The sequence below is a fragment of the Ixodes scapularis genome, unplaced genomic scaffold (genome assembly GCF_016920785.2).
Source record: "Ixodes scapularis isolate PalLabHiFi unplaced genomic scaffold, ASM1692078v2 PGA_scaffold8__174_contigs__length_109621045, whole genome shotgun sequence".
Lineage (NCBI taxonomy): Eukaryota > Metazoa > Arthropoda > Arachnida > Ixodida > Ixodidae > Ixodes > Ixodes scapularis.
The window spans coordinates 91,331,439-91,348,088 of NW_024609883.1; the positions used below are offsets into that span (position 1 = coordinate 91,331,439).

Consider the following 16,650-nt stretch of genomic DNA (forward strand, 5'->3'; position numbering starts at 1 on the left):
TAGAATAGAATAGTTTATTCCAGGTTTCTTTCAAAAACACATTTTCCAGAATTGTCTCACTTAAGCACATGTATGCTTGTGTGTGAGAACGAGCTTTTAGTTTTTCCCCGACTAGTGTTCGGGACAGTCTTTCCATTACTAAAAGAGAAATAAATAAATCACGGGATGGCTTGTTCAGTATAACAGTGTCTCCTAGCGTACTGTGAACATCAATTGAACACAAGGGCAGCGTCAGCGCTCCGCGTGAACTTTGCTCAGCTCAAATCCAGAACGAGTTCTGCATTGGTGTTCGGCAAGAAATCGAATTTAATCAGTCTTCGTTCCCAAGCAAAGACGACCCCGAATGTTACTTGATGGTGTTTTGAAAATAGTCTAGCACTGTTCTGCACTCCAGGTAAATCGTGCGATTGTTACATATTTTGCATAACTGTTGATGTGTAACATGCATAGAACAGTCACAGTACAGAGCTTCAAAGCGCGTTTTTCTCTACAAATATGGGCCACTAATAAAAGACAAAAATCAGATATTTTTTTTAAATATTTGCTTTAATGGCATTACGTGCACAATTTTTTTGGCCTTCAAAATGTTTTTGGCTTTTGTTAAGCTAATTTGAGGTACATTTTAAATTGTTATTGAAGTTTCCACCCTTGATAAAGCTCGACGTGAGGTGGTAAACGGAACCCGGCTCATCGAGTGTTGTGTGATGACCTGCTTTGAGGACGACGGCGTATGAGAAATTAGTTATTGACTCTATATAGCCTGCCGCCCCATGGGAATCTCCGCATGTGCTCCACGTGTTTCGTCCAGCCTTTTCAAATGCTTCCTTCTTGGTCCATTGGAGAGTTGAAAAGTGTTTGCGAAAATTCGTGGATGGAAAGAGCGTGTCAAGATGCCCCGTATAGAGAAGAATATTTTGATAGTCGAGGGCGCTTTGAAACTTCTCTTGGATATCGGTAAAGAAATCTCCAGATAACATTAATGCAACCATTGGTCTCAGTGAGTTAATTTTGAAGAAAAGTGGAACGTGTAGTGATTGTTTGAATTCGCTTGTACTAGTGTAGTTGACGTATGCCTCAACCTCAGGTGGCATGATAGAATAGAGTGCGCTTCCTTGGGCCGTGAATCCTGTCAGATTCTGAAAGAGGCTTTTCTCGCCGCCACTTTTCAAATTAAGAACCGTGGTGCTTAGAAGATAGAGTGCCAAGGTAGTGTTCTTCTTTGATAATTCCCTAATCTTTACGAACGTTTTGTTGAATATTCTTCGGCCAGTGTCATCAAGCAGGCCAGTTTGGTACAGGAACTCGGTGGAATCCATTAGGTCTACAACTGGAGCTAGGAATCCAGATCCAAATATTAATCCATTTAGTGATAAATTTATCCTGTTCTCAGGGAGGGTGCACCTTAATCTTTCCCCAAATCCCAGTGCTGCTCTGGCTGAAAAAAGAAAGACACAAACAAGGTTAGCAGCATTCTTAACACATGCAGGTAAATCTTAGTTTTGTAAATGCCCCTGAAGTGTAACCTGCTAAAACTACACCGAAAACACTATACTACTGTCATGACAACAGGTTGCAGAAATAAAATTATAAATGGAGCACCGACCCGCTTGAACGCAGACTAGCTAGAACCTGTGGATGCACCAATGGCACCAAAACGTGGAAGTGTATGTGCCATAACCTTACTGCTTTGATTGACTGATTGAGCAGCTTCGAAGTTGACTCCGCTCTGCATTTAGAGAGTCGTGCATAATTCTCTCAACGCCAGTTAGGCCGAAAGATCAACTTCCGTAGTAGCTAGTAATTTCCTGAACTTAAAAAAGTCCCGCGGTTCGCTATTTTTTTTTTGCCCATAATTGTGTAGCGGAATTTCAATATCGTAATACGTTGGGAATTGGTCTTTACTGCTTGGCAAACTTTGTGCTAGTCAGATTAATCCATGCGTATGTTATTATTATGAGTAGAGCCCAGAATATCCGCGGATTGCCCGCGGATGATCCGGGGATATCCGCAGTCTATGGCCAGATAAGAATAAAAAGGAATAAAATTGTACGGATTGCGGATAGGATGCGAATAGCCGCCATCAGGATCTACATTTTTGTCGAGGTGGCCAATAAACCTCTACGAGCGCATGGTGTAGAATGAATAGGTGAGTGACACGGTGGAGCGTATCAAATATGTTACGGGAGCATATTGCTCTCTTCGAAAAAGGTATCAATAGGGCAAAAAACTGTTCTTTGCGTCAATAAAGATCTGTTTCTCAGCAAAGATTGCTTTCGAACGCACTATCTCTTCAAAAATACTCTCCATAGAAAAAGTATTTAATGCAGGAGCATCAGTCTACCCGAGAAAGCGTGTTCTTGTTTTGGTAGGGAAAGGACAGAAAAAGTTATTTGGTTGAAAACAATCCAAGAGCGTACAAGCCCCAAGAAAGTAGAAGCCTACAAGTGGGTTCTTTGTCAACAAGTGGATCGAAGAGACTGAACTCAATACCTTGAAGAGGTGCAACTTGCGCCAGCACGAGTTTTTGTCCTTACTCTTGTAGCTCAGATCGTGCATTCTATCCCAGCATCAAGTGCACCAGTGGAGAGGGACTTCTAGTTAGCGGGTCTTAATTTGAAAGAGGCGAATCAGTCTGAATCTATCCGTGCTGACGATATGATGTTTCTTTTAAACAGGAACCTGGACAAGTACAACATGGCTTGCTTGTGCGTTTTTTTTTTTTTCTTTCGACAGTTGACAAGTTATTTTGAAGTATGTGGTTCCAAGCGTGCAGTTGAGAGTTCGTGTTTAAAACTCAAACCGATATGAGGTGTTGCCATCATTGAATATTGTGATATTTTCCCCTTGGTATACCCACGTATAGCACAATATACTTTGGTGCTAGAAGTGGCCGTCTTTCCTCTCCTACGTTTTTTATTGTTTGGCCTTAAAAAATTACGCAATGTTTTTAGTTTGTCTTTCGTTAATTTTAATGTATAAAAATATGTGTTTGCTTGAAGTAAGTTTGAAAATGCAAAATGAAAAAAAAATAATAAAAACGTGCTTTATTTTGAGCGCATTTTATAGACAGTGTCATGGACTCTTAAGACGATCTCATACTTCGGACCACCTTCACAGCGATGCGATGTGTCTTTAGACGAATGATCGCTTATAATATAAATAAGGTAAAACAGAGTACGATAACATGGTTTTCACCGTATTCTGACACGAAAAGATTTTTTAACAAACGGAAGCAGACGGCTGGTAACACCGTTCTTGATACTTGCAGTAATGAATTTTGGTTGCGCAACAGTTCCAGATACTTCGATACTTTGTGATTTATTGGCCAGCGGCATTCGATTACAAGAATTTCCTTGCGTGGATTTATCAAAGAAAAAAAAAAACACGTAGACTCATTTACACGTCGCAGAATGCACTTTTTTGTTTAGAATTGGCTGACTTTCTGAATACATTTTCTAATACTTCAGAATACGCCCAAGAACAATACAGAATTGCCTTTAACTTACCTCCGTATGAGTCGCCTGCGATGTAAAAGGAGCGGCCTATGTACTCCGGAAAAAGTATAAGGAATTGTTTCATAAATTTTTCTATTATTTCAGACATATCCTCCAATGTATGAGCATAATATTGAGAATCGGTATAATTTTGGATTATGCTGAGTCCAGCTCCTGCTGGCTGATCCAGGTAGATGACACTTGCATACTCTTGAAGGGTTTCGCTCCTCTTGAAGAGACCTCCCGTCACGTTGATTCCAACCGGCCCGTTCTCTAGGTACTGAGACCACATGGAAGATTTCCCGGGTCCACCGGACAGCCAGAGCAGCAGAGGGGCGCTATCCCTTATATCCTGCGGGGTCGAAGATAATGTGAGAAATTACCCTCTTTGCAGAAAAGGCTTGCTAGCTTGCGAAAAAACACGCGAGCGCCCCCTTTTTGCTTGAAAACGAATGGGCATACGGCCGTTCTCCGGCCTTCAATCTTCTATATTAACGAACAGCCAGAGGAGTAAAGTTCGGGCGGTATCCCTTATTTCCTGCAGGGTCGAACATAACATGTGCATTCGCCTTTTGCAAAAAGCGTGCTGCGCTTGCGCGAAAAGATGCTAGCGCCCCTTGTTTGTCTGTAAGCAAATGGGCATAGCGCCGTTCGTCTACCTTCACTCTACCATACGGACAAATATCTGTGACTTTGCAATCAAAGGTATGAGCGCATGTGCGCTTGAGCATCGGGAGCGTCCATCAACGCTGCGCACGCGCACCCTTTCCTTTATAGAGCGTAGCTCTTAGGCGCCCGTTTCCGGCATGAGTGGCATCGCCGTCTGCGTAACCGCGCGGTGCGTAATGAGGGTCACGAGTGACGTCACGAGGTACCCCCGCGTTGCTTTATGAGGGTCACGGGTGACGTCACGAGGTTCCCCCGCGTTGCATTATGGGAAACGTCTCATGATGCAACGCGCGGGTCTCACTCGTGACCCGCGCATTTCATTACCGGACGTTTCCTATAATGACGTCAGACGTGACGTCATGAGGGTTTCGCGCTTTGCTTTATGGGAAATGTTCCGTGATGCAACGCGCGGGTCTCAGTTGTGACCCGCGCGTTGCTTTATGGGACGTTCCCCATAATGAATGCTCAGACGTGACGTCACGAATGACGTCACGACGGTCCCACGCGTTGCATTATGGGACTTTTCATAATGACGTCACACGTGACGTCACTACTTACTTTATGAGTGTCACGAGGGTCCCGTGCGTTGCATTATGGGAAACGTCCCGTGACGCAACGGGCGGGTGACTTGTGACCCGCGCGTTGCATCATAGAATGTTTCCCATAATGACATCACTCGTGACGTCACGGTCGTTCGTGAAGGTCATGACAAAGGTGACCCGCGCGTTCCTCTCCCCTCCTCCTCCTCAAAAGCTGCGCTCTAATCCGGCATTACAGGTAATTGTAAACATCTTTAATTTTTTTATATGTGACACCAAAAGTTTTCTGGAGCTTACACATAGAAACCGAGGGAACAAAGGAGACGAAAGCGCACAGGGACGTCAAAACACCGAGCTTTGGTTGAAATAATTCGTGGGTAGAGGCAAAGCTCCTTTGAGTCTCCATACTCATTCCTGGAACGCGTTCTGACGCGCAATCATCAGTCCATCCAGTCGGTATCCAGTCGGCATCCAGTCTTTGACGTTCGCGTTCGAAGGCCTCTGAACAGTGAGTAGAGACAAAGACAGCCAACGTCGCCTGTACCCACTAATCATTCCAGCCAGGGCTCGGCGATCTGGGATCCCCGTGCACACTCATCTCCTCTCCCTCCGTTGCCACCCATGTAGGGCCCGTCGGAAGCAACAAGTGCGTCGTGGGTCGCCTTGTTTCTCCCAATGACAGTGTGCTGTGCCGCCAACGGTTGCGCAGATTCATTTTGCGGAAAAGGGAACTCCAAGTTTTCAGCGGCGCTCGGAGATTCGAGTTCGAGGTTGGGTCCGGTGATCACGGGCGCAGGCCGTCTCAGAGTCGCGAACATTCCCGATAAGATGGCGCCACCTGTCAAAATAAATTTATTTTCCCGGCGGGTATACGGCGAGTAAGTGTTCACAAATGTGTCTTCCGCGGGTTGGAGTGTAAGGAGGCGCACGCCAATCAAAGAGCAACACGAAGAAAGCGCGGGATACGTGTGATGACGATGCAGTCAAATGCACCACGTGCGCAAAAAGCAGACGAATTTTCACCCCGTATAGTCCAGTGTCCGAAATCCTAACCCCCAGCGATAAAATTGGGAAATAATATTCTCAAACGCAGGGTTTTGTTAAGAGAAGGGCTGCGCATAAAACTTTATATTTTTCTTTTTTACAGCACTCTTGGTATCGGTGTTGTTCTTGGAGCTTCGTCAATATGCATTTCTGACGTTCACGCACCACCGTATATGCGAAAGTTAAAAAAAAAGTGTCTTGCAAAAAACGCAGGCCCCCTACTGTGTCATGGCGGCAGCATAAAAAAACATGGCTGCGCCCATGGAACAGAGCAGAGAATGGTCTATAGACCACACATTTTGACGTTTAGCACGCGGCTATATTTTGCTGACTGGGGCACCACCTTGTGGGAATTTGGCGGGGTCTGCAATTTAGCGGGCATTTTCGCCGCTTTCGCAGATGTTCGAACCCGTATTAAAACAGCAGCCGGTGTTAAAGCCGCACATGACGAGGAAAGAAAACGGCACGCCTAAAGAACTCGTGTAGGCTGCGCGTACTGCGGCGTACTTTTTCCGCAGTCCCCTGTGCCGCCAGCGCCGTCCGCTGTCGAGAGTGGAACACCGTTGGCGTCTGCTAGCGAGGCTACAAACAAGTGGTATGCGAAAGGCCATGAATTCAGTGCGCGCTGCACCTGCATCTCGTGGATTCTGCCTTTGGTAACACTTCGACGAACGCGATGTGGGAGCCTCGTGAAAGGCGACAAACGCGTGGCGGAGGCGGAGTGGAGTTTCCACTGAACTTTCGGACTGTCAGAGACTATTGGTGCGAAACTTTAATAAATATTAAAGTTTCGCTACGCGAAGAGATGAAAGGGGCGCGCGCTCAAAAATAAAGAAGTTGTTCTTGTTGCTGGCACTGATCGTTTACACACTATAGTCGGTTGCAAGCTAAGAAAAAACCGGAAATGCCTCTCAGAGGAAAATGTAATCCTACGCCGAGAAACGCCAGCCAATTGTTTTCCTGACGTCACGATTCTGTGGACCAATCGCGATCCTTTTAAAAAAAAAGGCTCAACATGGCTGCTGGCCTTAGCAACGCGATGCTATAGTTTCTCGTGACAATTATTCTGCTTTTTTGCACCGTGTTTTACGTGCCCGAGGTTACGCCACGAAATCTTGATGGTATCGGCTTGCGTTTGCAGCAGTTTTTGCACGACAACGTGAGAATCCAGCGACGCTATCGCCAACGAAAATTTCGAAGCGGGCGCGAGGCTTAGCACTGCTGAGAGGTATGTTAGACGGTATGTTAGACAGTATCTTGGACAGAAAATGAATTGGGAAGACGGTACATTGGACATGAATTTCTTTCTTTCTTTACTAAACAGCTATTTCGTTGACAAAAACGTATTCTAACTTATTTAAATGTCCTGAATGAATTAAATAAATATTGTAGTAGTTTAAGACAGGTTTCCTGGAGGAAGAAAAAGCAACGTTGCTATCGAACTACTTTCTCGACGGCGGAGGCACTTCAGATGGGCGCAATGCGCTTGTGGGTGGAGCTAAAAGATTGTTCTTAGGTTGCATCCGACTATACCTTTACAGTAAAAAAATTGGCACGTGGTTCAAATTAGAAACTCTCAGTATCATAAAGAAAAGAACCCAAAAGGAGCAGATTTTAGAATTAGCTCAAGTACATGTAAAGCGCGGGCAAAAGTTACTTGTGCACCATGCACAAGGCTGGCGATGCGAAAACACGGGTGATAAGAATATTATCCTCGTTTTCGCATCGCAAGCCTTGGCGTATCTAATTAGAACAATATGCTTATTTTTACTAATTAGAAAGTGAATACGTAACTTTGAGCCAATTATAGCTAACTACGTAATTAGTAGGGTTTCAGCAATCCCTAATGTTTGCCGTGGCTGGGAGTTTGTTCCCGGAGTTCCCTTTCTTTATTTTTTCTCAACAAACCTATTGGTAGGATTTTTTAAAGTTCTTGCTGAAACACGCGGCTTGACATACAAGGGAATCGGTTTGGACGTTTCGCTAAATTTCTGTTAAATGTGAATCTGAATTTTTGTTAAGAAAATGATGGGTGTATAAACTCACTTACCTTAGGTGCTTTTGTAAGCAGAAAAAAGAGGTGGCTTTCCTTCGACAATGAAATGTATCCAGAATAAGCATCTACGTCCGCAATTGTCTTGAAGATATCCACTTTGCTCCTATTGACCGCTTTGGAAATATTGTCTTTATTGTCCATGTATGGCGAAAAGAACATGCCAGAAGTAGCGCTGCAATTCAGAAAAAGAAAGACACTCAGGGCAATGGAATTTTATTTTTGAGGCGTCTTTGTATTGTGGGTCGTGTTTCAGTTTGTAGAAAGCTGAAATAGAAAATACTCAAACTTCCGGGGCCTGAAAAAAAAAAAAAAAAACTAACTAAAAAGTGCCTATCATGCGGGATTGGTTTGTTTCGCGGTATTCTAAAGTTTTATTTAATAAAAGTCAGGCTGAGGCCTGTAACTTGTCATTTTTTTCTTCTTTATATGTCTATACTGCATTGGAAGAAATACGCATGGCTAAAATTAACAACTTCGGTAACACATTTGGTAAAAGCTGACTTCAAGAAGGCGTTTTAAAGTTTTGAGAAAAAGAACAGAGAGTAAATTGCAGTGGTTCTAAATTTTCTAGGAATGAAACTAAAATTTCATTATTGATCTACTGATGAGTAAGTTTACAAGATTACCACTCGTGCAAAGGCGCAAGGCACGTGACGCGAAAACACGGATGATAATTTTATCATACTCATCTATCGTGCTAAGTCATCAGCAATCAACGCATTCCGAGTAGAATCGTCTCAAAGTGCGGATGTATCGGTCGTTTTTACGGATTCGTTCATCTTTTGAAATATGGGGACCCACACCTCGCCAGGAAACTTTTTGATATGAACTCACTTTGTAACTAAAGGCTGAATATGAAATATAGAGCCCTCGAGCCCATCCTGATACCATGAAAATACTCACAAACAAATTCTTTTTGAGAAAATCAATCCCAAAGTGGGAATGGTTTGACTGCTTTTGAGACATTCGTTCACCATTTGAAATTTGGGTACCCGCACCTCGCCAGGGAACTCTTTGACGGCAACCAAGTTTCCAGCTAAACGCGTAATGTAAAATTTAGAGCTCTCGAGCCCATACTGGTACTATGGCAAATGCTCAAAAACAATTCCTTTTGGAAAAAAAGAAAAACGACCTCAATTTGGGAACGGTTTTGTCTGTTTTTAGACATTCGTTCATCTTTTGAAATTTGGCCACACGCGCCACGCCAGAGAAACTTTTAAGAACAACCCAGTTCCCAGCAAAAAAAAAAAAAAAAGCATATAAAAAGTAGAGCACTCGAGCCCATCCTGGTACTATGGCAAATAGTCGGAAACAGATCCCTCTTGAGAAAGGCGGTGTCAAGATGGGGAAGGGTTCGAAAGTTTTTATGTATTCGATAATCTTTTCATTCGCATTCGTTCATCTTTTGAGATTTGTGCAAGCGCGCCTCGAAAGAGAACGTTTTGAGGACAACCCATCTCCCAGCTATAGGCAGAATAAAACATTTAGAGCACTAGAGTCCATCGTGAGACTATCCGCCGAATTCAGAAACCTCACTCCAACTACACTCAAAGTGAAGGGCCCCTCCACTTCCTCGAGGAAGGCGCGAGGGCCGGCGCTGGCCAATCGCGAGGACGGATCCGCCGTCGCGACTGGCCAGCGCCGGCCCTCGCGCCTTCCTCGAGGAAGTGGAGGGGCCCTTCAGTTTGAGTGTAGTTTGAGGGAGGTTTCTGAATTCGGCGGTATGGTAAGTACTCGAGATTGAAGCCTTTTTGAGGAAAGCGATTGGAAATTGGGGATGGTTCGGCTGTTTTTAGGCATTAGTCCATCATTTGAAATTCAGATACACGCACCTCGCCAGAGAACTTTTTGAGGAAAGCCCAGTTTCGAGCTCGAGACAGAATATGAAATATAAATCTCTCGAGCCCGTCCTGGTACTATAACAAATACTCAAAAAACGAATCCTTTTTTAGTCAACCGGTCTTAGAAATGGGATGGTTCTGCGGTTTATACTAATTTGTTCATCTTTTGAAATACGGGCACCGCACCTCATCCAGAAACTTTTTTAGGTCGGCCGAAAAATAAGCTGGAGATGAAATCTAAAATTTATAGTCCTCGACAATAAGCTGCTACTACGGCAAATCCTTTCAAATGAACCATATTTCTGTAAACATGTCTCGAAGTGGACATTGTTTGAGTCTTTTTAGGCATTCGTTCATCATTCCAAATTTGGGCCATGGCGCTTCATACAGGAACTTTGTGAGATCCTCCAAGTTCTTAACTGTTGACTAGCAACACAATTTAGGGTTCTTGAGTACAAGCTGCTGATATGACAAATCCTCTAATATGAGCCATCTTTGAGGATGCTTGTCACGAAGTGGACATTGTTTGTCTGTTTTAGGCATTAATTCATCATTTTATATTCGGGCACCCGAATATGAAAGGTATTGACATCTGCCGAATTTGGAACAGGTGAAGAAATAAAAACTTTAAGGCCGCCGAACACAGGTTTCAGCTATTGAAAAATCTTGTGCTTCAACCCTCTTCGAAGATTGGGATATCAATTCGGATCACTTCTTTCAATTTATTTTTTTATGTTTATGTTTTGGCGATTGGGACAATAATTAAATAAAAAATATTTAGTATGCGCCTAAATATTACTTTTGACATCGGAATGTTAAGTTCACAAGAACGATCATCCTATCCTTAATTGTTTATTCACCGCAGTGCTTCCAGTCCTTGCAATAAAAGTCACTGTTATAATCACATAACAATAATAATAAAACAAATATTTTGAAAACTATTTTTATAATTTTATATTATTGTTATACAAGCAGTCTTCTTTTTCTTGCTTGTTTATGTCAGTGGCAGAATACTATAAATGATCGTAAACGTCTACACGAGAATGAATCCGCCTTATTTAGCGAATTCATCTCCGGAACCGAAGAAAATAATAAAAAAAAATGTACTTAGCACATTATTGATTCTTGTGGTTTACTGTAGTCGAAAGGAAAGTCTTCTATTTTGCTTTATTTTTAAATGGGTCTCGTTTGAGCTTTGTTGTTTCTCAAAAATTAGTGTGACCTGCCTCCCAAATATATTTTTTGACAGGTCTAGTACACATCTTAGACACTACAAACTTGCCGTAATATTGGGGAGGGATCCTATTTAAAATATACAATCATAATGATTTAATTATGGCCGAGCATAAACTGTAGACTTTGATTAACTTGGGTACAATCAGTAGTGGCAATAGATCAAAAAGTTTACTAGTATTCGACTGAGGAACCTGCAGTTTACACGTCACCATCTTGAAATTTTGGCAAAAGAATAATGGTATTTGATAGAATAGAGTAGTAGTTTGGCGAATTGTTCGAAGCGTAACGTTTCGAAGTTGTGGCCATATTTGTATATGAAGTACTATCAGGTTGAAATGAAAGGCGATCACCGGGGCGCGTGCCGCTCCGTACATCCTGTGCCGCCTGTCAGCGATCGGGGGAACCCTTGGCGCATGCGCTGTTCAAGTTGACGGTGCGAGGCTGCGTGTCCTACTGTTAGGTGCTCAGCTCCCGGCTGGCGCACCTGTGCATCTCCGCCGCGCCGCTGAGGGTGCCCTAAGCCGTCGCCGCTGGGGTTCAAGCTCCTGGCTGCCATATAATTATCTTTCCTTCCTTAACCTTTCTTTCTATCCTCTTCGGTCCTATCTTCCCTCCCTAAGCCACCGTTCCAGAAGAATACACTTCAAGCGGCACGGCGGTTATTTCATTTTCTGCTAATAAAAACGTTTCAATCAAATCAATCAATTTCTAGGGATTTTTCAAATGCAAGCCCGATCAATCAGCGCAAGATCAACAAGCTACGCAGAAAATTGAAGCTGATGAAGCGCGACTTCCGACTCGCTCCTCCTCGCCGGCACCAACGGTCACCCCTCTAGACCTCAAATGACCTCCTCACATACACGTGTTTCTTCGTCGATGAAGCTATTCAATGACCTCTTCAACAGTCATACGACGGGCCATACCGAGTCGTGACTCGACATAGTCCCAAACTCTTGATATCAAGGGGCAACAACAAACCGTGTTCATTGACCGATAACCAGAACATAGCATTTGTTGGACAACACATATTTCTTTACTCATTTTGTTTTAAACTGGATATGACGGACGAAAAGGGGAGCAAACACGTAACTTGTAAAACGCAGCTACTAAACTTTCGGCAGATTTGTACCTATTCCCCCCCCCCCCCCCCCTCCCCGTGACCATCAGCTAGCCTACATCTCGTCATCAAGCCCGCTTCCGGCGCAGCAACCCGATGGCTTAACTTGCTGACCAGTAAGAAACTGATCACAAATACCGACGACGGTGGGAGAGATGACCGATACAACAGCGAATACAGAGCAATGTCTGCATCAGATAGATGATGATTGGAGATAGAGAGTGAGTAGTCAGGCAAGCTGGTTTAAATAGACATTTCTAGAAACCCGAGGCGACGGATGAAATGTGGAAGAACGAAAAACGCCTCCAAACGCAGCTACCAAAGATTATTGGCACGAACGTTTATATCATTCCCCACACACGTCTCGGCAAAATCGCACACACACCTGTGACCATCTGCTGGGGTACACCTCGTCTTCAAGTCCATCCAGTGCACGGCGTGTACAGATTTTCCGAGATATGTGTGTGGGAGATGGCATATATACGATTGTGCCAATAAAGTTTTGTTGCTGCGTTTGGGGGGAGACGTTTCGTGCTTCTCCCCCTTTTCGTCCGTCGTCTCCAGTTAAAAAAAAAAAAAAAAAAAAAAGTAACATGAATTAGCTCGCTTGTTACCTCATTCTATCATCACACATCTTTCTTTGCACATCCAGAAGTTTCTATGCCCTCGAATTAGCCACCGGAATAGCCACGAAATCTTCAAATACGCTTTCTGTTTCCGCACGTTCAGGTGAAGTGGAACTAGTAGCACAGGCCCGCATAAATTCCAGCGCTTTCAATTCGTCAAATAAAGCGATTTAGTATTCTATCCAAAAATTTAGCTACGACAGTCTTCAATATGGCGGCCGCCAGAAAAATAAAGAAAAGAAAGGTCTTTAGACTATAGACCACGCTGATTTCTTTAATGAGTGTTCTACAAAAAGGTAGACGCAAAGTTATTTTTGGAGTCCATACAGCTTATCTGGCAAATAATTGTGTTGCTTGTGTGTTTAAAAAACGGCAAGTTAGTCAGCCGAAACGGGCATCTGGGCCGGCATTCTAGAATCAACGTCTCAGCTGCATCACCAAGGCTATCTCACAAGTGGAGATGCACGTGAAGTCTAGTCTCTCGCGCGCCCCGGGCTTGGCAGGCTTTCCTTCATACCCTCTTAGCTAAAGACATGTTCACACACTTGAGACTCAGCAAAAAAGCCCCGGTGTCTCCGCTGTGGATGAAACATTTTGCCAGTGCACTGCCGCTGGTTCCTGAGGTCTTACGTGCATCACGCAGAAGCGACAGGCAATCGCGCGCCGTTACAATCCTCATTCAGATCGAAACCGGCAATGGTGGAGATCGAGCCCAGGATTCCTGCGTCCTGCAGCGTGAACTTTCGCTCTCGATGCTTAAGTTGGAGCTACGGCGCGCTAACCCACACAACCACCAGTAGCCAAAAGTATCCTCTTAGAGATTCATAGTTTTTTGCATACCTTTTTTCATGGACAGCTTCCTTTTCCGTCCCAGATTTCGCGCTTATACATCTTGGGGCCGAGAAGGCGAACACCACTGAGAACAGAAGCAACAAATGCATAGTTTCACCTGAAAAAAAGAAAAGAAAAAAGAAAATTAAGAGCACGATATGATGAAGTTCTAGGCAAATAATTACCCCCAAAACAGAATAATGAAATAATCTAACCATACATAGGTATATCACCCGACGTCTGTAAAAGAAGACTTGACCACAACTCTCCAGGAATTAAAATGTTTGAAAAGATTGCAGTTTTTTTAGCCAGTTTTATAATAAATTAACCTACCAAACACCTAATGCCACTTACGAATTTTTTTCACGAATTTAGGTGAATTTTCTTTTTTTTTCCGTATGTCGCAGAGATGTTCCCAGCCGAATGTCCTCAAGCGTCCTCGAAGCTGACCTTTTTTACTTCAGCGAATTAATACGCGCTATTTATTCTCAAAAGTTTGCACATGCGCAGACGTAATTTCTTGGCCTTCTCTTTGTGCCTTCGAGATCACGTATACCATCAAAAGTGCGAAAACAATTGGATGTCGATTGGAGTCAATATTGTGAACAAAAGAAATACAAGTTACCCTTTGACTTTTAACGTTTCTTCTGAAATTTATCTAAACAGGAGACTGGTAAAGAATAGGTATTGTTCTTGCATTCCTTCGCTGACAACTGCGTGCCAATGCGATAGCACTTCGATGATTGTTCTTCAAGGTCCTATATCGCTGAATTATCTGAGAGAAACTTCTTTTTTTAACTTACCTCTTGGTCATGGCAGAACCAGCACAGTTTGCTTCTAAAGGATGGTTCACACATTTGCAGCGGTTGCGTTCTCATGCAACCGAAACGACCGTAACGACCAAAACACCGCAACAACCCTGACTCATGAATCGCTTCGAGAAGCTACCTCTTGCATCGCTTGCCATGCGGTGTACGGCGAACACTTGTCCCGGTGACCTTGTCATTACGGTCGTTTCGGTTGCACGCGAAAGCAAACAACGCAGAAGATTGAACCAGCCTTAGGTACCTAGCTAAACGCTCTTCTTTTGCGAGGCGTGTGAAGACATTTTAACGTAAAACGGTCTTTGGCTAGGTGTTCAGCACCTCGAGAAGCCCAGTAAAAGCGTGGCCTCTATAAAAACATGACCCCACGGTGTCGCTGGTGTCGTGTGTGAAGTAAAGACTCGTCATGTTTCAGAAGTAGCGCAAGGTGCACCGATGCATGAGGCACGTGCAACGTGCAGCCCTTGGGAAGATCATGGCGGCACAGCGCAGCAAAATACTCCGTCTCAGGAGTTGCGTGCAGCGAGGGCAAAGGCATACGCGCGGGAACATGGCTTTTAGATTTGCTTTCCTTCCACGAGTGCTCATGAAAGGAAGGCAAATCTAAAAGGCAAGCGCTCGCGCCTGTGCCTTTGCCTTTTCTGCACGCAACTCCTGAGACAGAGTGTAGGCTAGATTTGAGATGCCATGTTCTTTCCAGAAGTGAAACGCGGCACGTGTCTCGAGCATTTCCAGAACAATGATTGGCGCCACTTTTCCTAGGATAGAGGGGTTTTACTGTGGAGCTGTACACTTCACCTCACAGTCAGGCAGAAACCCTCAATGTAAATATTGTTAAAACAATTTGCGAAAAAAGGGTCCCATCTAGTCTTTTTTAAAATGTTTTTGCTCGCTTTCCATTCCATTGTCCCTTTAAAGAAGACGGCAATGACGAAAGCGGCGTAATTTGTCAACTGTCACCTAAAACAACTAAGTAGCCGTGTGCGAATGCCGATTCAAATAGAACAGCGCAGTGTCATCCCCAGCTTTATCACTGCTAAGGAAACCGGTGGTCGTGACTTTTCCTTCCATTGCGAAGGTTACGAAAGACGCAGTGCTGTTCCATTCGAAGGACTATTCTCACATTCCTACAACTGAACCCAGAGGCAAACTGATGGCAGCGCCTCTGGCGAGCCTGGAGTCTCCGCTAGCATGTGATCTCTTTGGAATGAATCGGATTTGCCTATCTCCGCACGAGGTAACCAACATAAAAGCATCGTGCCGTGTTTTTTTCTTCTTCTTTTATTGCTTTGATTGTTAAAAACGTTTTACCATTTCACGAGTGAAGGTTGCGTTCTTTCCGTGAAAAATGATTTTTTTTTTTTGCTTTTTAGACGCAGTTTTGTCTTATTGGCAAAGACAATATTCTGATGTCACAGTTTTATATAAGGCCCTGCGATACACAAATCTGACTTCGAGCTGTTTTTTTTTTTTTTATTTGACGTTTAAAACTAGTTTTCCCACTAAACTTAGCGGGGACAATGAAGTCAAATGATTTGGTATCACGTCCCATGTTAACTAAGGCAGTTTCTCCGCTGGATTTAGCGGAAAATTTGACGTCACGTGACATCAACAGAAATTCAATTTTTAGCGGGGAATTGAATTGGTCTTGAGGTCACGTGGCGTCATTAATTTTCCCGCTAAATTTAGCGCGGCAACACCGAAGCCGACGCCGCGAAACACGGAAATGGGCACCTAAGAGCTGCGCCCTAAAATTGTGATATTGCCATCTGACTGGCGAAAAACCGGAAAAATAAGCTGCTGTCAGAAGTGAGCTTTCGTAGTCCCTGATTGTAACACAAAACTTTTATAGTAATTGAGACTCAATGTTTACTTCAACAAGTATAAATAAGGGGGATCTGTCGCCGACTGGGGTAGCGCACACCAGCTCGGAGCACGTGGAGTGAAAGCTCGCGCTGCAGAACGCAGGACTCTGGGTTCAATCCCCACCCTTGCCCGTTTCGATCTGGATGAGCATCGTACCGGCGTGCGGTCGTGTATCACTATACTGCGTGATTCACGTTAAAGACGACAGGCTTGTGGTTCTACTGCACTGGAGAAATTTCTCCTCTACAGCTGGGAGACAAAACGCCCGTTGAGGCTGATTAAGTTATAGGCTGTATAAACAGGGCGGCGGAGAAAAGCTCACCGGAGAAAAGCTCACCGGAGAAAAGCTCACCGGAGATAAGCTCACCGGAGAAAAGCTCACCGCAAAACCGGCAGATGCGGAGAAAAGCTCACCGATTTTTTAAACTTAACTTAACGGATTCGGCGTCAAACGTGGCAATTTACCACAATTCGCATTCGTCACTTCATTAAAAATATCTACTCTTT

At 43.9% G+C, this 16,650-nt stretch overlaps 1 protein-coding gene across 1 annotated transcript; it reads right to left on the minus strand.

Moving 5' to 3' along the window:
* Positions 1 to 557: 557 nt before the first annotated feature.
* Positions 558 to 13,563, minus strand: LOC115310907 (venom serine carboxypeptidase-like). Its single transcript, XM_029969388.2, has 4 exons — positions 13,463 to 13,563; positions 7,797 to 7,974; positions 3,507 to 3,846; positions 558 to 1,435 (listed from the first exon to the last, which is right to left on the minus strand). Exons 1-4 carry the CDS (start codon positions 13,561 to 13,563, stop codon positions 606 to 608), a joined length of 1,449 nt encoding a protein of 482 aa, XP_029825248.2. The 3' UTR covers positions 558 to 605.
* Between the last annotated feature and the right edge of the window lie 3,087 nt (positions 13,564 to 16,650).